This window comes from Euprymna scolopes, chromosome 17 (assembly GCF_053919585.1).
Source record: "Euprymna scolopes isolate OS-2025 chromosome 17, ASM5391958v1, whole genome shotgun sequence".
Classification (NCBI taxonomy): Eukaryota; Metazoa; Mollusca; class Cephalopoda; order Sepiida; family Sepiolidae; genus Euprymna; species Euprymna scolopes.
Window position 1 is genome coordinate 2413736 of NC_136498.1, and position 23765 is coordinate 2437500.

General features: G+C 37.1%; 1 protein-coding gene across 1 annotated transcript in view; it reads left to right on the forward strand.

Annotated features, from left to right (window-relative positions):
• LOC145296651 (hillarin-like) overlaps positions 1 to 23765 on the forward strand; it is a 260223-nt gene that overhangs the window by 236083 nt on the left and 375 nt on the right. Inside the window, exon 10 of the mRNA XM_080142585.1 lies at positions 22447 to 23765. This exon is cut by the window's right edge and continues 375 nt beyond it. Within this exon, the coding sequence (XP_079998711.1) occupies positions 22447 to 23765 (1319 nt within the window). The remainder of the gene's footprint in view (positions 1 to 22446) is intronic.

A 23765-nucleotide genomic window follows, 5' to 3' on the forward strand; every position in this document is an offset into this window, starting at 1 on the left:
ACTTTGGTGTAGGGGGCTACTATCAGGGGCAACAACTACTGGAGTACTATGTAGGGATTTGCTGCTTGCCTAAATCCATAATATCGGCCAGAAAGAAGTTTATTATTTATGAGGTGGCGAATTAGTGCTTGATTGATTAAGCACTCAAAGATTTTGGTGAAGAGAGGAAGGAGGCTAATGGGATGATAATTTAGTGGGTCAGTTCCTTTGCCAGAATTTTTGAAAACTGGTGTATATGTTTGTTTGAGTCCTTATGGCAAAGTGTGGAATAACTAGGCATGTTAAAGTGGTTAGAGGGGATGGAGGATTGAGGGTTAGTTTTACTTAGTGCTAAGATATCCAGGGAGTTTGCTAGAAGAAATGATTCTGCATCATTTAAGTTAGTTCTAAGCCTACGTATATTTATGAATTCAAACCTCGAGGGAGGAGACGATTTGGCTTTGTTTGAGTTTGCATCTCGTTTGGTCGTAGGGTTTGATTGAACTGTTATTTGATTTAATAGTTTGTTCAGCACTTCTCGCCCTAAACCAAAGTGGATGTGCATAATACCAAACACGCAACACAAGTAGACAATTGGCCTACTTTTTGTCCACAAGATTGTGGTCTTGGAAATGTCCACCGAAGATTGATTCATGGTACTTTTCATGCGGGACATAGCACTACAACCATCCTGATATTATACAACTGATACTGGAGCAGCTGCTCTAGGCCCCAAAATTGTTTTTAATAATTCTTTTAAAAAATAAAACGACTTTCAATAATTCTAAATTAAAATAAAACAGAAAAAAATTTTTTCCATGATTACTAAATAAACAAAAAAACGATTGGAAAAACGTAATAAAAAAAGGGTATATGCACAGGGGAGATATAGGCGTGAAATATAAAAGTGAAGGGACTGATTTGCCTTGTCACCGCTTCCGGTAGCAGCCATACCGGAAGTTATGAAATACGTTAGCTGACTATTCTAACATATATATATATATATATATATATATATATATATATATATAAAATAAATGAATAAATAAAAGATAATTTTTTTTTCGGCTGATGCGGCACAATAAAGCTGTGAAGGGTCAAGGAGGACTGAAAGACCGAGGAGGGAGAACACTAATCAAATCTCCACTGATAGTGTCCGTTGTAAGTGAAAATTCTATGGCAGGTGGCTGTTGCAATAATGCAAAGTCATTTGCAAAGTTATCAAAGGAGGTAGACTGTACTGGAAATCTGCGGAGACTTTTAGTCACTCAGACTCCACAGAACACCTCCAGTTATCATCAGTGAGTAATCTCTGATGATGAGCTGTGTGAGAACTCCTAGTGGGTGCAAAAAAAAAAAAAAAATAATAATAGTAATAAGGTCGCTGGAAAAATGGCGGGATCCTTCTACTGCTCCAGTAGATGAATCACTGCTGATGAACATCTCTACCTATATAAGAACCAAGTGCGCCTAAGGATGAAGTACTGTTGCCACTTTTGGGCAGGAGCAACTAGAAGCAGCTTATCCTCTCTTGACAGAGTTTAAATAAAATTTCGTAGCTTAGTGGGGGATGTCCTTTTCTCTTCCCTGCAACTTCTTTCCCACAGAATAGACGTTGCAGTCTTGTCTTTCCTTTATCGTTATTTCCATGGCAAGTGCTCGACTGAGCTCCAATCTATGGTCCTGTTACCGTAAAGGGTTCTGTCCTGGTTATTATTTATTTACTTCTTCTACTTATTAAACGTTAAATGTTCTTACTTATGTGTGTGTGTGTGTGTGTGTGTGTGTGTGTGTTCTTATCAATGTTCTTACTTATGTGTGTGTGTGTGTGTTCTTATCAATATTCTTACTTATGTGTGTGTGTGTTCTTATCAATGTTCTTACTTATGTGTGTGTGTGTTCTTATCAATGTTCTTACTTATGTGTGTGTGTGTGTTCTTATCAATGTTCTTACTTATGTGTGTGTGAGTTCTTATCAATGTTCTTACTTATGTGTGTGTGTGTGTGTTCTTATCAATGTTCTTACTTATGTGTGTGTGTGTGTGTTCTTATCAATGTTCTTACTTATGTGTGTGTGTGTTCTTATCAATGTTCTTATGTGTGTGTGTTCTTATCAATTTTCTTATGTGTGTGTGTTCTTATCAATGTTCTTACTTATGTGTGTGTGTGTTCTTATCAATGTTCTTACTTATGTGTCTCTGTGTTCTTATCAATGTTCTTACTTATGTGTGTGTGTGTTCTTATCAATTTTCTAACTTATGTGTGTGTGTGTTCTTATCAATTTTCTTACTTATGTGTGTGTGTGTTCTTATCGATGTTCTTATTTATGTGTGTGTATGTGTGTTCTTATCAATGTTCTTACTTATGTGTGTGTGTGTGTGTTCTTATCAATGTTCTTACTTATGTATGTGTGTGCGTTCTTATCAATGTTCTTACTTCTGTGTGTGTTTGTTCTTATCAATGTTCTTAATTATGTGTGTGTGTTCTTATCAATGTTCTTATGTATGTGTGTGTGTTCTTATCAATTTTCTTACTTCTGTGTGTGTTTGTTCTTATCAATGTTCTTAATTATGTGTGTGTGTTCTTATCAATGTTCTTACTTATGTGTGTGTGTGTTCTTATCAATTTTCTTACTCATGTGTGTGTGTGTGTCTTATCAATTTTCTTACTTATGTGTGTGTGTGTGTTCTTATCAATTTTCTTACTTATGTGTGTGTGTATGTGTTCTTATCGATGTTCTTATTTATGTGTGTGTGTATGTGTGTTCTTATCAATTTTCTTACTTATGTGTGTGTGTGTGTGTTCTTATCAATTTTCTTACTTATGTGTGTGTGTGTGTTTTTATCAATTTTCTTACTTATGTGTGTGTGTGTGTTCTTATCAATTTTCTTACTTATGTGTGTGTGTGTGTGTTCTTATCAATTTTCTTACTTATGTGTGTGTGTGTGTGTTCTTATCGATGTTTTTATTTATGTGTGTGTGTATGTGTGTTCTTATCAATGTTCTTACTCATGTGTGTGTGTATGTGTGTTCTTATCAATTTTCTTATGTGTGTGTGTGTGTTTTTATCAACTTTCTTACTTATGTGTGCGTGTGTTCTTATCAATATTCTTACTTATGTGTGTGTGTTCTTATCGATGTTCTTACTTATGTGTGTGTGTGTGTTCTTATCAATCTTCTTACTTATGTGTGTGTGTGTTCTTATCGATGTTCTTATTTATGTGTGTGTGTATGTGTGTTCTTATCAACTTACTTATGTGTGGGTGTGTTCTTATCGATGTTCTTATTTATGTGTGTGTGTGTTCTTATCGATGTTCTTACTTATGTGTGTGTGTGTTCTTATAAACTTTCTTACTTATGTGTGTGTGTGTGTGTTCTTATCAATTTTCTTATGTGTGTGTGTTTTTATCAATTTTCTTACTTATGTGTGTGTGTGTTCTTATCAACTTTCTTACTTATGTGTGTGTGTTATCAACTTTCTTACTTATGTGTGTGTGTGTTCTTATCAATTTTCTTACTTATGTGTGTGTGTTCTTATCAACTTTCTTACTTATGTGTGTGTGTGTTCTTATCAATTTTCTTACTTATGTGTGTGTGTGTGTTCTTATCGATGTTCTTATTTATATGTGTGTGTTCTTATCAATTTTCTTACTTATGTGTGTGTGTGTGTGTGTTCTTATCAATTTTCTTACTTATGTGTGTGTGTGTGTGTTCTTATCAATTTTCTTACTTATGTGTGTGTGTTCTTATCAATTTTCTTACTTATGTGTGTGTGTTCTTATCAACTTTCTTACTTATGTGTGTGTGTGTGTTCTTATCAATTTTCTTACTTATGTGTGTGTGTTCTTATCAACTTTCTTACTTATGTGTGTGTGTTCTTATCAACTTTCTTACTTATGTGTGCGTGTGTTCTTATCAATTTTCTTACTTATGTGTGTGTGTGTGTTCTTATCAATTTTCTTACTTATGTGTGTGTGTGTGTTCTTATCGATGTTCTTATTTATATGTGTGTGTTCTTATCAATTTTCTTACTTATGTGTGCGTGTGTGTGTTCTTATCAATGTTCTTACTTATGTGTGTGTGTGTTCTTATCAATTTTCTTACTTGTGTGTGTGTGTGTGTGTGTTCTTATCGATGTTCTTATTTATATGTGTGTGTTCTTATCAATTTTCTTACTTATGTGTGTGTGTGTGTGTGTTCTTATCAATTTTCTTACTTATGTGTGTGTGTGTGTTCTTATCAACTTTCTTACTTATGTGTGTGTGTTCTTATCAACTTTCTTACTTATGTGTGTGTGTGTGTTCTTATCAATTTTCTTACTTATGTGTGTGTGTGTGTTCTTATCAACTTTCTTACTTATGTGTGTGTGTTCTTATCAACTTTCTTACTTATGTGTGTGTGTGTGTGTTCTTATCAATTTTCTTACTTATATGTGTGTGTTCTTATAAACTTTCTTACTTATGTGTGTGTGTTCTTATCAACTTTCTTACTTATGTGTGTGTGTTCTTATCAACTTTCTTACTTATGTGTGTGTGTGTGTGTTCTTATAAATTTTCTTACTTATGTGTGTGTGTGTGTTCTTATCAACTTTCTTACTTATGTGTGCGCGTGTTCTTATCAATTTTCTTACTTATATGTGTGTGTGTTCTTATCAATTTTCTTACTTATGTGTGTGTGTGTGTTCTTATCAATTTTCTTACTTATGTGTGTGTGTGTGTGTGTGTGTTCTTATCAATTTTCTTACTTATGTGTGTGTGTGTGTTCTTATCAATTTTCTTACTTATGTGTGTGTGTTCTTATCAATTTTCTTACTTATGTGTGTGTGTTCTTATCAACTTTCTTACTTATGTGTGTTTGTGTTCTTATCAATTTTCTTACTTATGTGTGTGTGTTCTTATCAACTTTCTTACTTATGTGTGCGTGTGTTCTTATCAATTTTCTTACTTATGTGTGTGTGTGTGTGTGTTCTTATCAATTTTCTTACTTATGTGTGTGTGTTCTTATCAACTTTCTTACTTATGTGTGCGTGTGTTCTTATCAATTTTCTTACTTATGTGTGTGTATGTGTTCTTATCAATTTTCTTACTTATGTGTGTGTGTGTGTGTTCTTATCAATTTTCTTACTTATGTGTGTGTGTGTGTTCTTATCAACTTTCTTACTTATGTGTGTGTGTTATCAACTTTCTTACTTATGTGTGCGTGTGTTCTTATCAATTTTTTTACTTATGTGTGTGTGTGTGTTCTTATCAATTTTCTTACGTATGTGTGTGTGTGTGTTCTTATCAATTTTCTTACTTATGTGTGTGTGTGTGTTCTTATCAACTTTCTTACTTATGTGTGTGTGTTCTTATCAACTTTCTTACTTATGTGTGCGTGTGTTCTTATCAATTTTCTTACTTATGTGTGCGTGTGTTCTTATCAATTTTCTTACTTATGTGTGTGTGTTCTTATCAATTTTCTTACTTATGTGTGTGTGTGTTCTTATCAACTTTCTTACTTATGTGTGTGTGTGTGTGTTCTTATCAACTTTCTTACTTATGTGTGTGTGTTCTTATCAACTTCCTTACTTATGTGTGCGTGTGTTCTTATCGATGTTCTTACTTATGTGTGTGCGTGTGTTCTTATCAATTTTCTTACTTATGTGTGTGTGTGTGTGTGTGTGTTCTTATCAATTTTCTTACTTATGTGTGTGTGTGTGTTCTTATCAATTTTCCTACTTATGTGTGTGTGTTCTTATCAACTCTCTTACTTATGTGTGTGTGTGTGTTCTTATCAACGTTCTTACTTATGTGTGTGTGTGTGTGTTCTTATCAACTTTCTTACTTATGTGTGTGTGTGTGTTCTTATCAATTTTCTTACTTATGTGTGTGTGTGTTCTTATCAATTTTCTTACTTATGTGTGTGTGTGTTCTTATCGATGTTCTTACTTATGTGTGTGCGTGTGTTCTTATCAATTTTCTTACTTATGTGTGTGTGTGTGTTCTTATCAATGTTCTTACTCATGTGTGTGTGTGTGTGTGTTCTTATCAATGTTCTTACTCATGTGTGTGTGTATGTGTGTTCTTATCAACTTTCTTACTTATGTGTGTGTGTTCTTATCAATTTTCTTACTTATGTGTGTGTGTTCTTATCAATTTTCTTACTTATGTGTGTGTGTGTTCTTATGAATTTTCTTACTTATGTGTGTGTGTGTGTTCTTATCAATGTTCTTACTTATGTGTGTTTGTGTTCTTATTAATTTTCTTACTTATGTGTGTGTTTCTTATCAATTTTCTTACTTATGTGTGTGTGTGTGTTCTTATCAATTTTCTTACTTATGTGTGTTTGCGTTTTTTATCAATTTTCTTACTTATGTGTGCGTGTGTTCTTATCAATGTTCTTACTTATGTGTGTGTGTGTGTTCTTATCAATTTTCTTATGTGTGTGTGTGTGTTCTTATCAATTTTCTTACTTATGTGTGTTTGCGTTCTTATCAATTTTCTTACTTATGTGTGTGTGTTCTTATCAATTTTCTTATGTGTGTGCGTGTGTTCTTATCAATTTTCTTACTTATGTGTGTGTGTGTGTTCTCATCAATTTTCTTACTTATGTGTGTGCGTGTGTTCTTATCAATTTTCTTACTTATGTGTGTGTGTGTGTTCTTATCAATTTTCTTACTTATGTGTGTGCGTGTGTTCTTATCAATTTTCTTACTTATGTGTGTGCGTGTGTTCTTATCAATTTTCTTACTTATGTGTGTGTGTGTTCTTATCAATTTTCTTACTTATGTGTGTGCGTGTGTTCTTATCAATTTTCTTACTTATGTGTGTGTGTGTGTTCTTATCAATTTTCTTACTTATGTGTGTGTGTGTGTTCTTATCAACTTTCTTACTTATGTGTGCGTGTGTTCTTATCGATTTTCTTACTTATGTGTGTGTGTGTGTTCTTATCAATTTTCTTACTTATGTGTGTGTGTGTGTTCTTATCAATTTTCTTACTTATGTGTGTGTGTGTGTTCTTATCGATGTTCTTACTTATGTGTGTGTGTGTGTTCTTATCGATGTTCTTATTTATGTGTGTGTGTATGTGTGTTCTTATCAATTTTCTTACTTATGTGTGTGTGTGTGTTCTTATCAATTTTCTTACTTATGTGTGTGTGTGTTCTTATCAATTTTCTTACTTATGTGTGTGTGTGTGTGTTCTTATTAATTTTCTTACTTATGTGTGTGTGTGTGTGTGTTCTTATCAATTTTCTTACTTATGTGTGTGCGTGTTCTTATCAATTTTCTTACTTATGTGTGTGTGTGTGTTCTTATCAATTTTCTTACTTATGTGTGTTTGCGTTCTTATCAACTTTCTTACTTATGTGTGCGTGTGTTCTTATCAATTTTCTTACTTATGTGTGTGTGTGTGTTCTTATCAATGTTCTTACTTATGTGTGTGTGTGTGTTCTTATCAATTTTCTTACTTATGTGTGTGTGTGTGTTCTTATCGATGTTCTTACTTATGTGTGTGTGTGTGTTCTTATCGATGTTCTTATTTATGTGTGTGTGTATGTGTGTTCTTATCAATTTTCTTACTTATGTGTGTGTGTGTTCTTATCGATGTTCTTATTTATGTGTGTGTGTATGTGTGGTCTTATCAATTTTCTTACTTATGTGTGTGTGGTCTTATCGATGTTCTTACTTATGTGTGTGTGTGTGTTCTTATCGATGTTCTTACTTATGTGTGTGTGTGTGTTCTTATCAATGTTCTTACTTATGTGTGTGTGTTCTTATCAATTTTCTTACTTATGTGTGTGTGTGTGTTCTTATCAACTTTCTTACTTATGTGTGGGTGTGTTCTTATCAATGTTCTTATTTATGTGTGTGTGTGTGTGTTCTTATCAATGTTCTTATTTATGTGTGTGTGTATGTGTGTTCTTATACATTTTCTTACTTATGTGTGTGTGTGTGTTCTTATCAACTTTCTTACTTATGTGTGGGTGTGTTCTTATCAATGTTCTTATTTATGTGTGTGTGTGTATTCTTATCAATGTTCTTATTTATTTATGTGTGTGTGTGTGTGTGTGTTCTTATCGATGTTCTTACTTATGTGTGTGTGTGTGTGTGTTTGTGTGTGTGTTCTTATCAACATTCTTACTCATGTGTGTGTGTGTTCTTATCAATTTTCTTACTTATGTGTGTGTGTGTTCTTATCAATTTTCTTACTTATGTGTGTGTGTTTTTATCAATTTTCTTTCTTAGGTGTGTGTGTGTGTTCTTATCAATGTTCTTACTTATGTGTGTGTGTGTGTTCTTATCAATATTCTTATTTATGTGTGTGTGTTCTTATCAATTATCTTACTTGTGTGTGTGTGTGTTCTTATCAATTTTCTTACTTATGTGTGTATGTGTTCTTATCAATTTTCTTACTTATGTGTGTGTGTTTTTGTTCTTATCAATTTTCTTACTTATGTGTGTGTGTGTGTTCTTATCAACTTTCTTATATATGTGTGTGTGTGTGTGTTCTTATCAATTTTCTTACTTATGTGTGTATGTGTTCTTATCAATTTTCTTACTTATGTGTGTGTGTGTGTGTTCTTATCAATGTTCTTACTTATGTGTGTGTGTGTGTTCTTATCAACTTTCTTATATATGTGTGTGTGTGTGTGTTCTTATCAATGTTCTTACTTATGTGTGTGTGTATTTTCTTATCAATTTTCTTACTTATGTGTTTGTATGCGTGTTCTTATCATTGTTCTTACTTATGTGTGTGTGTGTGTGTTCTCATCATTGTTCTTACTTATGTGTGTGTGTGTTCTTTTCAATTTTCTTACTTATGTGTGTGTGTATGTGTTCTTATCGATGTTCTTACTTAAGTGTGTGTGTGTGTGTTCTTTTCAATGTTCTTACTTATGTGTGTGTGTGTTCTTACCGATGCTCTTACTTATGTGTGTGTGTGTTCTTACCTATATTCTTACTTATGTGTGCGTGTGTTCTTATCAATGTTCTTACTTATGTGTGTGTGTGTGTTCTTATCGATGTTCTTACTTATGTGTGTGTGTGTGTGTTCTTATCGATGTTCTTACTTATGTGTGTGTGTTCTTATCGATGTTCTTACTTATGTGTGTGTGTTCTTATCAATGGTTTTATGTGTGTGTGTGTGTGTTCTTACCGATGGTCTTACTTATGTTTTGTATGTTGTAACGACCCGGTTATTGGATGACCGAATCGATTGGCAATCAGATCGAGACACAAAAATTTATTTTATTTTATATCCAATATCTCATAATTATCTTCGGTTAATCGTCGGATATCGGATCAACTAGCGAAACATATTATTAAGGGGAATGGAACAACAGAGCAATGAATTACGAAACAAACACTCAAAGTTTAAAATTCAAGGAAGACTTTTATATACAAAAAAGGAGAAGAAAAAGCTCCGATAAAAAGAATGAGTGAGATAGACGTATTTTTGGGGATGTTTGCCAGATGTATGCGACATGCAATTACAGTACAATATGTATAAAAGTTTGTGGATAAGAAAAGATATTGGCATGAGATAGGCCAAACTTAGCTGTTTTGTCCGTTAGGGTAAACACGGATGTAAGTTCGCAAACACAATATCCAAGAAAAAAGTTGAGATGGCGAAAGTCTATCTCTTCCTCGAATCTTAGTTCCAAAGAATATATGAGTTCAATCGACAATATGATTGTATTTGAACAATAATCCGCAATTTAATTAATTCAAATCTCAATCAGATTAAATGTTGAGTTCAATCGACAATACGATTGTATTTGCATAATCATCCGCAATGCAATTGATTCAAATCTCAATCTTCGATGAGGTCCGATTCTCAGAGATAATGTTTGTACACCGGGCTGTATCGCTTGTTTTCGCCAACTGTTTATTTCTTATTTTCAAATCCCCTCGTGGTCCACTTTTCCCGCCACAAATGTTCGCTGTCTGGTTGCCATGATGACGTATTTCCGCTCGTTATGGCGATATTCACACCCAACCTCTGTCCCACTTCCCTCAGCCAAGTGTCTACTACGCCACATCATTTACAGAGAGAGGGGGTTGTCTGGCTCATTAGATTTTAAGAAGAGAGAGAGATATATATAGAAAGTAAGTCTTAACGCCAGATAGATAGATAGAGAGGTAGAGAGATTGAATGTTCGTTTTGCTCTCACGTCACATCCCCCCCCCCCCATTTAAAGGCCGAAAACTTATTTTTTTCTTAAATGACGTTTTCGGATATAGTACGACTTATTTATAGGCGGGATAATGCATCCGTCACCATGTTCTTTCGGCCTGCGATGTGCCGTATTTTAAAATTAAATTCTTGGGCTAAGAGACACCACGACAACAATCTTCTGTTATTGTTTTCCATGCGATGCAGAAATTGCAATTGATCATGGTCCGTGAATACGACCGTAGAGTCCGCTGACGATGTTAGATAGATTTCAAAGCGCTTCAAACTATCGATTAGAGCTAACGCTTCTTTCTCGATCGTTGAATATTTCTGCTGGTGAATATTAAATTTTCTGGAGTGATAACTGACCGGATGTAATTCTCCATCGTCATCCTCTTGTAAAAGCACTGATCCTAAGCTATTATCGCTAGCATCAGTAGCTAGAGAAAAGGGTTTGTTGAAATTCGGTGCTTGCAGCACTGGTCCAGTACTTAGCCTCCTCGTTATGTTAGAGAAGGCTTCTCTGCATTCGTCTGTCCAAGAATTTTGTTCTTTTCTTGAGTAATTCGGTTAATGGGTTAGCAAGATCGGAGAAGTTCGGGCAGAACCTTCTGTAATACCCTGCTAGGCCTAAGAATCTCCTGATATCCTTTACGTTCTTCGGTTCAGGGTAATTCATGATTTTGCTAATCTTAGCCTCCTGGGGTTATATTTTTCCATATCCCAGTGTATGTCCTAAATATTGCACTGTGGCTTTTCCAAATTCACTTTTCGCTAGGTTAATCGTAAGATTGGCCTGCTGTAACCTGTGAAAGACTTCTCTTATTGTGTCCATATGCGCCTCCCATGTATCGCTATAGATCACGATGTCGTCTATATAGGTATCCACGCTCTTTACGCCTCTCAAACATTTATCCATCATTCGGACGAATGTTGCCTTAGAGTTTTTAAGTCCAAAGGGCATGACGCGATATTGGAAACTGCCTTCCGGCGTAACAAAGGCTGATATTGCTTTGGCCGCCTCGGATAGAGGTACCGCCCAATATCCTTTAAGTAAGTCATATTTTGTTAGATACTTGGCATTTCCTATTCGATCTATACAGTCATCCATTCTGAGTATGGGATAAGCATCTGTAGCCGTTACTCGATTCACCTTTCTGTAATCGGTGCAGAATCACTTCGATCCGTCTGGCTTGTCTACGAGAACGCATGGAGATGCCGAAGCACTATAGCTGGGTTCTATAAGATTATGCTGTAGCATATAATCCGTCTCGGCTTTCATCAGCTTAGCTTTATTCGGATTCATCTGGTAAGGATGTTTCTTGATGGACTTTGCATCTCCTACATCGATTTCATGTACTGCTATTTTCGATTTGCTAGGCACGTCTCCGAATAAGCATCTGAAACTTTCGATGAGCTTCGATAATTCCTCGCGTTCTGTTGTGCCCAAGTGATCCAATTTCTCCCCCAGCTTCTCCAAGATTGCAGAATTCTGAAGTTGAGGTGATTTTTCTTGGTGCACGTCATAATAATCATGACTATCACATGTTTCGCTCAACTCCGGTTCGCATGCGGCTATTTTTGCCATTTCTTCATTTCTGCTATAATATGACTTCAGCATATTTATGTGGCATTTTCGAGTTTTCCTTCTTCTATCCGGTGTTTCGATGATATAGTTTAAGTCACTGACCTTCCTTATAACCTTATAAGGTCCTTGGAACTTGGATTTGAATGGATGGGTATTCATTGGTAATAGAAGAAGTACTTCGTCCCCCACTTCAAATTCCCGTTGGATCGTCTTTTTGTCATATCTTAATTTCATTTTGGTTTGGGTGTGCTCCAAATGTTCCCTAGCCAAGTCGTTTGCTTCCCTTATCCGTTTTCTCATCTTCAGTACATATTCCGACAAATTCGGTTGTCTTGAAGTGTCCACCAGCCATTTTTCTTTTATTAGTTTTAATGGTCCCCTGACTGAGTGTCCGTATATCAGCTCGAATGGGCTATATCCGAGTAACTCTTGGGTAGCTTCTCTCGCTGCAAACATAACGAAAGGTAGTCCTTCATCCCATTCTTTTTGACTCTCCGTGCAGTATGCTCGAAGCATGCTTTTCAATGTGGAGTGGAATCACTCGAGCGCCCCTTGGGATTCAGGGTGATATGCGCTCGCTCGAATCGCTTCGATGCCCACCAGTTGTTCAATGGCCTGTTGAAAGATCTTGGAAGTGAAGTTTGATCCTTGATCCGATTGTATTTCTTGTGGCAAGCCGAATTTTGTAAAAAAGTTCACCAGAGCTCCAACTATTTTCTTAGATGATATGTTTCTTAATGGTATAGCTTCTGGGAATCTGGATGTTGCACACATAATTGTAAATATATATTTGTTTCCCTGCTTTGTTTGGGGTAGGGGTCCTACGCAGTCTATGAGCACTTTGCTGAATGGTTCGCCGGTGATAGGTATGGGTTGTAATGGAGCTATAGGTATGTTCGAATTAGCCTTTCCCACTATCTGACACGTATGGCATGTGCTGCAAAACTTTACTACATCTCTTTTTATCCCTGGCCAGTAAAAGTGTCTAGTTATTTTGTCGTAAGATTTATTTATCCCCAAATGTCCCGCTAACGGCATCTCATGTGCTGTTTTTAAGATAAGCACCCAGTAGTCCTGAGGTATTACTACCTGATCTCTATTTTCCCAGTCTTCGATATCAGGGGTATTCTTCGGTCTCCATCTTCTCATCAGGATCCCATTGCAGATATGATATTCCAAGGTGCTATTATCTTTGTCAATATTCCCTTCGTCCAAATCGAAATATTTCTTAAGGCTTGGATCCATCTTCTGTTTTTCGATAAGATATTCCGTAGTGGTTTGATCACATAAGATGTTGTGTTCGCCATCTTCCTTTCTTGTCGGTAGTTCGCGCCTTTTCTTGATCTTCCCGCAATTTTCTCCTGATTCTTGCGCCATCTCCTCTGGCTGCCTATGTTTTTCCTCCTCCACCTCCTCCTCTCTGCTACGTGTTCGAGTTTGTACGCGCGTCACCACTCCCACCTTTTTCTGATTTGGGTTCGCTTTTGGCGCCCATTTTCTGATTTCCCTCTGTTCTGGTATACCCGTAACCATTACTCTGGATCCAGACAAGTCGTTTCCTAAAAGCATATCCACGTCCTCGATCGGTAGAGTTTCGACTACCCCTATTTTTATCGTTTTCGAGATCCATTTCGACTCGAGCTTTATTTGATGGATTGGGACTTTCGTGATTTTTCCGCCTATGCCTTTAATTTCGACATGTTCACCCGTATCGGATCGTCTTCCTTTGGGGAGTCGCCTTCTTAGCAACAGGGACTGTGATGCTCCTGTGTCTCTCAGTATTTTAACTTTCGAGGTGTTCCCACTATCGTTTTTCTGTGACACTAGTCCCATAGCTATGAATGGTTTATAGCCGTCCTCTATTTCTTTTCGCGACACTATCCCCTGGGGTGTGGTTTGACATTTTTCTTCCCGACTGAATTGATTTCTACAATTCCTGGCTATATGGACGATCTTTCCACAATGGAAGCAAGTTATCTCCTGCCTTTCTCTGCCTTTTATCGGAGGATGGTTTCTTGCTAGCACACTCTCGATCAGTGTATAGTGGCCTTTTCCTCGCATGGTTGGCATTCCCGCGTAGCTGTGCTTTGCTTTGAACGTCTTATGTGTCAGGGCATGTTCATCTGCTAAAGTAGCTAATTCGCGTGCAGTTCCAATTCTCCTCTCCTCTACATAAAGCCGCAGTTGGTCACTCAAGCCCTTTTTACATTCTTCGATGAGAATTAATTGTTTCAGCTTTTCGTAGTCTCCCTCCACTCCCTCGGACGCGCTCCATCGGTCGAAGTATGTTTCCTTCTGTCTAAGAAATTCCGTATAGGACTGAGTTTCGTTTTTTTCGATAGTTTCGAAACTTTTGCCGGTATGCTTCTGTTAATAGCTCGTATGCTGCCATTATCGCCCTTTTTACCATCTCATAGTTTGCACATTCCTCGATCGTCAATGACGCGTATGCTTTTTGCGCCTTGCCGCTTATAACGGTTTGTAATAGCATCGTCCACGTGTGATTCAGCCATTCCAGATTGATCACTGTTTTCTCTAAGTGCTGGAAATATTCATCGACCTCGTCTTCTTTGAATTTTGGTACTAGCCTGACTTGCTTCGCTAAGTCAAATTCTTTATTGCCTGATCCAAAATTTCTTTCTCGGAGTTCCAGTTCTAATTTCCTGGTTTCCTGCTCTATTCGGGCTTTTTCTATCTCTGCTCTGGCCATTATTTTTGCCCTCTCGAGCTCGATTTGTGCTGATGACACTTCTTGAGGTTCTACCTGTAATTTGTCCAGTATCTCGTCCTCGAATACATCGTTGTCGACCATGTGTTCTGCAATTATCTTATGAAGATGAGCTTTCCTCATAGATCGTCTGACATCTAATTGGATCTGTTGTCCTATTACGAATGCGTCGTCCTTCTTCAATTTTAATAACTGCTCTGCCGATGGGTTTCTTAAGAATTTCTCTACTGTAGACATTTCTACTTCTGCTCGTCTCCCCAATTGACAGATCTCGGATAAAGATAAAAAGTAATGAGAATCCCGAACTGAGCCCCAAAATTATGTCACGACATAATTTGTTATGTTATTGGATGACCGAATTGATTGGAAATCAGATCGAGACACAAAAATTTATTTTATTTTATATCCAATATCTCATAATTATCTTCGGTTAATCATCGGATGTCGGATCAACCAGCGAAACATATCATTAAGGGGAATGGAACAACAGAGCAATGATTGACGAAACAAACACTGAAAGTTTAAAATTCAAGGAAGACTTTTATATAAAAAAAAGAAGAAGAAAAAGCTCCGATAAAAAGAATGAGTGAGATAGACGTATTTTGGGGGATGTTTGCCAGATGTATGCGACATGCAATTACAATACAATATGTATAAAAGTTTGTGGATAAGAAAAGATATTGGCATGAGATAGGCCAAACTTAGCTGTTTTGTCCATTAGGGTAAAAACGGATCATAAGTTCGCAAACACAATATCCAAGAAAAAAGTTGAGATGGCGAAAGTCTATCTCTTCCTCGAATCTTAGTTCCAAAGAAGAATATATGAGTTCAATCGACAATACGATTGTATTTGAACAATAATCCACAATTTAATTAATTCAAATCTCAATCAGATTAAATGTTGAGTTCAATCGACAATACGATTGTATTTGAATAATCATCCGCAATTCAATTGATTCAAATCTCAATCTTCGATGAGGTCCGATTCTCAGAGATAATGTTTGTACACTGGGCTGTATCGCTTGTTTTCGCCAACTGTTTATTTCTTATTTTCAAATCCCCTCGTGGTCCGCTTTTCCCGCCACAAATGTTCGCTGTCTGGTTGCCATGATGACGTATTTCCACTCGTTACGGCGATATTCACACCCAACCTCTGTCCCACTTCCCTCATCCAAGTGTGTGTGTGTGTGTGTTCTTATCGATGTTCTTACTTATGTGTGTGTGTATGTGTCGGTTCTTATCAATGTTCTTACTTATGTGTGTGTGTGTTCTTATCAATGTTCTTACTTATGTGTGTGTGTTCTTTTCTTTTTTTTGCAGAGTGATCACCACTTATCAAGGCTCAGAAGCCACTCAGGGATAAGGTTTATTGCAAGTACATTACGTTAGTGTGGAGATTTGATGAAGTGTTTACTTAAGGGGGCGGTTCATTAGGAATTTGTTAACGTTGGACTTGAACACATCCAAGTTGTAGTCCGGTGGGAAGCAGGCAGACGGAACAGAGTTCCACAGGCGTGCAGTTCTAAGAAAGAAGCTTTGTTCATGGAATCCGCGTTTTTATTTAGGCACAGATATAGAGTGGGGGAAATTTTTCACAGTGGATTCAGCTAGACGGGTGTTTTTCATGAAAGATTGGCGAGGGGGGACCAGAAATTGGAGTTCAGACGAGCACCTGCCATGGAAATAATGATAAAACAAGGATAGGCTCGCAACGTCTCTTCTGTGGGAGAGAGGTTGCAGGGTAGAGAAAAGGGCATCCCCCACTAAGCCACGAAGTCTATTTTGTACTCTGTCAAGGCAGGATAGGCTGATTTTAGCAGCTCCTGCCCAGATATGGCAACAATATTCCATCCTTGGACGTACTTGGCTTTTATATAGATAGAGAATTGCATCAGTAGTGAGAAATCTTCTGGAGCGGTAGAAGGATCCCACCATCTTTCCAGCGACCTTGGCAACAGACTTGATGTACGTGTTCCATTTCAGATGAGGAGTAAAGGTCAAACCCTGAAGCTTGTCAAAAAACGGGACCTAACCCAGACGAGAGCCATCCATCACAATTGATGCCAGATGGGGATCAGAGCGTTGATGATGTAAGGATAGGAGTTTGGTCTTAGATGCATTAAAGGTAACAAGCCACGTCTTCCCCCACTGAACCATGCGCTTGAGATCAGAGGAGAGAGAATCAGAGAGAACTTTGTCATTTAAAGCCTTTGATATGTTGCCGTAGATGGTCGTGTCATCAGCATAGATGCCAACGAATGATTTAAGTATGTGTTTAGGGAGGTCATTGATGTAGATCAGGAAGAGAGTTGGGCCCAGGATTGACCCCTGAGGGACTCCAGCATTTATATTGCACGCCTCCGATTTTTGTCCATCTACCACTACTCTTATGAGCCTATCAGAGAGAAATGATTTAATGATTGAGAAAACATTTCCAGTTATACTGTAGCTGGAAATCTTGTGAAGTAGGCCCTTATGCCATACCTTGTCGAAGGCCTTTGATATGTCAAGAGCAATTGCCCTAGAAAGGAAGCCTTTGTCAAGAGATTCACTAATCCTGTGGGATATAACCGTCAGCACATCTGCGGTAGATCTTGCAGAGCGGAAACCATATTGTGTGTCACTAAGAAGGTTATTCCTGCTGAGGTGGTTGACTATTTCTCTATTTAATATGGATTCCAGCAACTTACTCATAACATACAGGAGACTTATTAGTCTGTATTGAGAGGGAGATGACTTATCACCTGAATTCTTAAATACAGGGCAAACTGATAAGGTCTTCCAGGGAGTCGGAAAGCACTTCTCCTTAAGGCAGTGCTTAAATAGTTTCGTAAGTATGGGAGCAAGTTCTGGTTGAAGCTTTTTTAACACTATAATTGCGATGCCATCAGGACCAGTTGCTTTACTGGAATCTAGGTTCTTGATTAGCTTGGCAACCTCATGCACCAATATTTTTATGTTACCTATGGCTGTTAGGTTTTTGTTGGAATTTTTAGATGGTATGAATTGGTCTATGCCTACAATTAACCATTCGGTCAGATCTGATACTATAGAGGACACATCCTTTTTAAACATGGAGTGCAGAGGTAAATCAGATATTAATGTACGGAAGCTATCCCAGTCAGCCATAGAGTATCGGTATACCGTATGGTGGAGGGGTACGTCTGGGGACTTCTTACATTTCGTTTTTACCTTAACTGATACGATCGAGTGGTCGGAGGATCCTAGAGGAGAATGAACGGAACATGAACATAGCTCAGGGGAAGTTGAGAGAAAAAGGTCTAGGAGGCTTGCATATTGACAGGGTGTATGGGGCACACGGGTGGGTTCGCAAACAATCTGAGTGAGGTCATAAGCAATGGCAAAATCATGACAAAACCTCCCCTCATCGTCTGTCTTATTTGAATGGGTCAGCCATTTCACGTTATGGAAGTTGAAGTCACCACAGATGTGGATGTTAGCCGAGGGATGTGTAGACAGTATGTGGTCTATTTTCTCAGATATGCTCTTAAAGATAGTAACTCCGCTGTTGTGGGACTGATAGAGAGCAAATATAAATGCAGTGGTGCTAGCAAGTGCAACCCTGAAGCACATATAGGATAAATTAGGATCTTCTCTAGAGATATCCCTGCCACACAGGAAGCCATCCTTAATGTAGGCACATATTCCATGCCCATGGCGATCTTGGGGGTCAGATTTAGATGTTAAATTTGATTATCCGTTAATTATGAACTCATCTAGGGAAGTGGTCGGCCCTATTCCAGTTTCACTTAGAAATAATATGTTCGGTTTCGTCTCCTGTAATTGGGTTTCAACCTCTGGCAGGTTGGAACGTAGACCCCTGATGTTGGAGAAGGAGACCTGGTAGTAGGGGTCTACATTGGAAGATGGGGTTTTAGGTTTAATCGAGTTTTTATTCTCGAGATATTTCATGTTGAGGTTTTGGGATTTGTGGAATAGGCCGGCATACTTGGTTAGAGCAGTACAGAGAGGGAAAGTAAGAGAGAAAAAGACTGGAAAAAAATTTTTTTTTGTAGCACACGAAAAGGTAAAGCCGTAACAATTACCCACTAGTATGGCATCGAGAGGCCCCATCAGAGACTACTGCATGGTCCAGATCCACTCACCAAATGGCAATACAGCAGTCCCAGTACTTTGCGCCTGCTGATAGGACAGCCTCGTTAGTGTTTAATCCAAGGTTCGGATCCCTGACTATCAGGCGGATAACGTCAGCCCAGACAAAACGTTTACCTCCAGCACCCTTACTCGTGACATGGACACAAAGACAGACAGAGACAGAAAAATTTCTGACATCTCAGACTACTGGTCACCAAGTACTACCGACCTTTAAGCAGCTTTTTCTTCACCCTTTGTCAGAAAAATCACTCATTGAATGAGGACTGAGGGACAAAAAAGGAGAAGCGAGAGTTACTGGAGCTGCCGATAACACATCCACTGTATCATCTACTCTCCATTTAAAAAAAAAAGGGGGGGAATGGGTACAAGTGACTTATTTATATCTAAGTAGTAAGTCCGGTGCTAAGTTAACAATTCAGGACACTTTTGATGATAATCTCCCGTCCCATATTAATGTGTGGAAGTTTGTCGTTATCTATCGAGTTTGAATCATTAGTGTTTCACCTTATAATTAATTAAAATCCAATAATTAACTATTATTAATTTGTAAAGTCTGCTTAATATTAACTTACAATCGAGTTTAGATAATTATTCAAGGTTTTACTTTAGGGGGTTCATTTTCATAGGTAACTTTTTCTTTGCTTATTGCACTGTATTATATTTCGAATGTACTTGATCATTAGATGGTTTGACTGGCTAGCCAGGAAGCAAGCATTTTCAATATAGGCAAGCTTGCAGTAATAGTATATATTAAGTATACTACTTAATAAAGTCCTAAGTTTATCTACTCTAATAGAGAATAATTTCCGGCATTTTTTTTTTATCGTTAGTTTCCGGCATTTTGTTTGTTTTTATCATTTACTTTGTAGCATGGGGAGGTGACGAGAAGACAGGAGAATGGACAAATACATAAATAAAATAAGAAAAACAAATTTAAAAACACGGTAACATAAAAAACATTTACGATGAGTTTAAAAAAATACTTAACGTGTTTGCCATAGTGTTCCGTCCGCTGTTTTTTTGCCAACTGCTAGCTGGCATGTCGTCGTGTCTTACCGATTTTCTTACTTATGTGTGTGTGTGTGTTCTTACCGATGTTCTTACTTATGTGTGTGTGTGTGTTCTTATCGATGTTCTTATTTATGTGTGTGTGTGTTCTTATCAATGTTCTTACTTATGTGTGTGTGTGTTCTTATCAATTTTCTTACTTATGTGTGTGTGTGTGTGTGTTCTTATCGATGTTCTTATTTATGTGTGTGTGTGTGTTCTTATCAATTTTCTTACTTATGTGTGTGTGTGTGTTCTTATCAATTTTCTTACTTATGTGTGTGTGTGTGTTCTTATCAATTTTCTTACTTATGTGTGTGTGTGTGTGTTCTTATCAATTTTCTTACTTATGTGTGTGTGTGTGTTCTTATCGATGTTCTTACTTATGTGTGTGTGTGTGTTCTTATCGATGTTCTTATTTATGTGTGTGTGTGTTCTTATCAATTTTCTTACTTATGTGTGTGTGTGTGTTCTTATCAATTTTCTTACTTATGTGTGTGTGTGTTCTTATCAATTTTCTTACTTATGTGTGTGTGTGTGTTCTTATCGATGTTCTTATTTATGTGTGTGTGTGTTCTTATCAATTTTCTTACTTATGTGTGTGTGTGTTCTTATCAATTTTCTTACTTATGTGTGTGTGTGTGTTCTTATCGATGTTCTTATTTATGTGTGTGTGTGTTCTTATCAATTTTCTTACTTATGTGTGTGTGTTCTTATCAATGTTCTTACTTATGTGTGTGTATTTTTACCGATGTTCTTAAGTATGTGTGTGTGTGTTCTTATCAATGTTCTTACTTATGTGTGTGTGTGTTCTTATCAATTTTCTTACTTATGTATGTGTGTTCTTATCAATTTTCTTACTTATGTGTGTGTGTGTTCTTATCGATGTTCTTACTTATGTGTGTGTGTTCTTATCGATGTTCTTATTTATGTGTGTGTGTTCTTATCAATTTTCTTACTTATGTGTGTGTGTTCTTATCAATTTTCTTATTTATGTGTGTGTGTGTTCTTATCAATTTTCATACTTATGTGTGTGTATTTTTACCGATGTTCTTAAGTATGTGTGTGTGTGTTCTTATCAATGTTCTTACTTATGTGTGTGTGTGTTCTTATCGATGTTCTTACTTATGTGTGTGTGTTCTTATTAATTTTCTTACTTATGTGTGTGTTCGTGTGTGTGTTCTTACCAATTTTCTTACTTGTGTGTGTGTGTTTGTGGTCTTACCGATTTTCTGACTCGTGTGTGTGTGTATGTGTGTTCTTATCAACGTTCTTACGTATGTGTGTGTGTATTTATCGATGTTCTGACTTGTGTGTGTGTGTGTTCTGATCAATGTTCTTACGTATGTGTGTGTGCGTTCTTATCAATGTTCTTACTTATGTGTGTGTGTGTGTGTTCTTACCGATGTGCTTACTTATGTGTGTGTGTGTTCTTATCATCGTTCTTACTTATGTGTGTATGTTCTCATCAACGTTTTTAGTTATGTGTGTGTGTGCGTTTGTGTCCTTATCAATGTTCTTACTTATATGTGTGTGTGTGTGTGTGTTCTTATCAGTGTTCTTACTTTTGTGTGTGTGTGTGTGTGTGTGTGTGTGTGTGTGTTCTTATCAATGTTCTTACTGATGCCTTTTTGTCGCTGGTCTCCATCTCATTGGGAAGTGGTCACTGCAGACAGATGCATCGATAACAAAAAGATGGATTTGAAGCTTCGATTGTTTTATGAAGTGCAAGTTTATATCTCGGACCCTGGTTGTCTGAGACCCGAGATTTCCCGTCTGCATTCTCCGCCGCCCAAGACCAATTCTCAGCCCATGTGGTCGTCATCCAGAAGCCTACGACCACAATTCAGTATCACCCCTAATTTCTGGTGCATTCTATCGAGGTTGATACCTGTCAAACTGAACCTTCTATGACCGTGCTAAATCGCTGATGAGAAACCCAAAATGCTTATATAACTTCTAATTCTAAAAACTACCTATATAGCTTTTAAGCTGGGATTCCGAATACTACAGTCCCCTGTTGCCAAATAGCTTAAACCACTGTCAATAATGTTCCCCATTCTTTGTCTGTGCCTAAACCGAAGTGTAGATTTCATGAACAAAGCTTCTTTCTTAGAACTGTACGCCTGTGAAACTCTCTTCCGTTTTTCTGTTTTCCAGCTAACTACAATTTAGTTGTCTTCAAGTCCAGCGTAAACAAATTCTTGATGAACCGTCCCCTTAAATAATCCAATTTACCAAATTTATAATACTAACGATTACTAATAAATTATCCCATTGATTACTGTACACTCAATAACCTTTATCTTCGAGTGGCCTCCTTTGATAAGTGGTAACCCCATTGTAAAAAAAAAATAATAATAATAATAATAATAATTATTATTATTATTATTATTATTATTATTATTATTATTTATTTATTTATTTGAATATTTTTTTAGTAATGACCAAATTATATCAATAAACGTTTACAACAGTTAATAAATCATAAATAATTAATTTATGCGATACTGTTACAAAAGACATCCCATAATTTTTCCTGATTGCCAGGCGAAAAAACTCTGGATCGAGTGGAAATTTCATTTTGAAAAAAAAAAAAATGTATGTCTCGAAAATAAAGCATACCATTCATACCATCTTCCGTCGATAGGTTGATCGATAAATATTTAATTGAAAATTCTTGAATTTTTCAATATTATTCCATTTATCACCATCTCGTGTTTTAATCAACTTGCATTGGCATCACCTAAAAAAATAAAATCAACTTCTTACCAACTTTAAATTTTTTTCTTTTATTTTCTCTGATTTACAGGCACCTGGTGTTGAATAAAGACAGAGCCAAGGAAAAGTCAAATAAAAGGGACCAGATTCGGTATCAATATGACGAACATTATTTCCTTACTGATCCAGATGAATTTATCCAAGAATTCTGGCCAAATGATCCGAAATTTCAACTCCTCGAGAACCCTATTACTCTGGAAGAATTTGAAGCGATGCCCTTCGTCCGTTCTGTGTTCTTCAATTATCAGATGAGTTTCGACAGTGTCTACAAGTCCGTTTTGGAAACAAATACGAAGGGCGGAGTCGACATTAAAATCCGGGTACCTGAAGAACTAGAAAACTCTCTTTTGTTCTTCTATCAACTGAGATCAGCCGACAGAGAGAAACGGCACGAGAACAGCTATAAGGGGGCGAGTTTTGAACGTTATGTGTTTCAGACTATGTTTGACAATGTGGCTATCTTTAACATCCATGTTCCCACTCAAGGGAATTACTATTTCGAGATTTTTGCCAATAAAATCGATGAAATGAGCAACGAGGTGAATACGCCTTTCCGGCTCAAGTGTGCCAGTAAGTTCCAGCTCGTTTGCAAAAACAAGTCCAGCAAAATGCGTCCACTTCCGGGTTGTTCTTCAGGTGAGTGGGGACCTAAGAAAGCGTTCCGGCATTTCGGTATTGAACAGATCTATCCAGAAGACATGGACAGCCAAGCGGCGGAGAATCTAAAAGGTGGAATTCTTGATGTGTATGATCGAGCCGAGATATATCTCAATTTACCCCGGCCGCTGTCATTTATTGCTAAACTACGAATGAATCATGTGGAAGATAATGTCCTTGAACCATACTTATCAGTCATAAATGATCATAAAAGACTCTCCGTGTTTGTTACTCTACCCAAGGTGGGTCAGTATGGTATTGATTTGTATGCACGAACTCAAGGTAGCCCCGAAACGACTCCTAATTCACACGTCTGCAAATACTTGATCAACTGTTCTGGTGTCAAGATACCGCAAACCATACCGCAGATCACACCGCCAAAGGAGAACATGTGGGGGCCAACACAGCATTTTGACGACTTCAAACTACAGACGCTGTCGCACCATGACCCGAAGATTAACACGAACAGCATGGACCCATTGACGATCAAAATGGTAGCACCTGAAAATCTGGAGTTCTCTTGTCACATGGTGAGGGAACCAAAACTCGAATGCCAGAACTGTGTGTCAATAAATCGAGATCCTTCTGAACCGGGAAATGTGAATTTTGTGTTGAAGATACCGGGCAATGGAGCATACATGCTGTGTATCTATGCCAAGGAACAGAAGAGCCTAGACAATGCTTACTTTAACG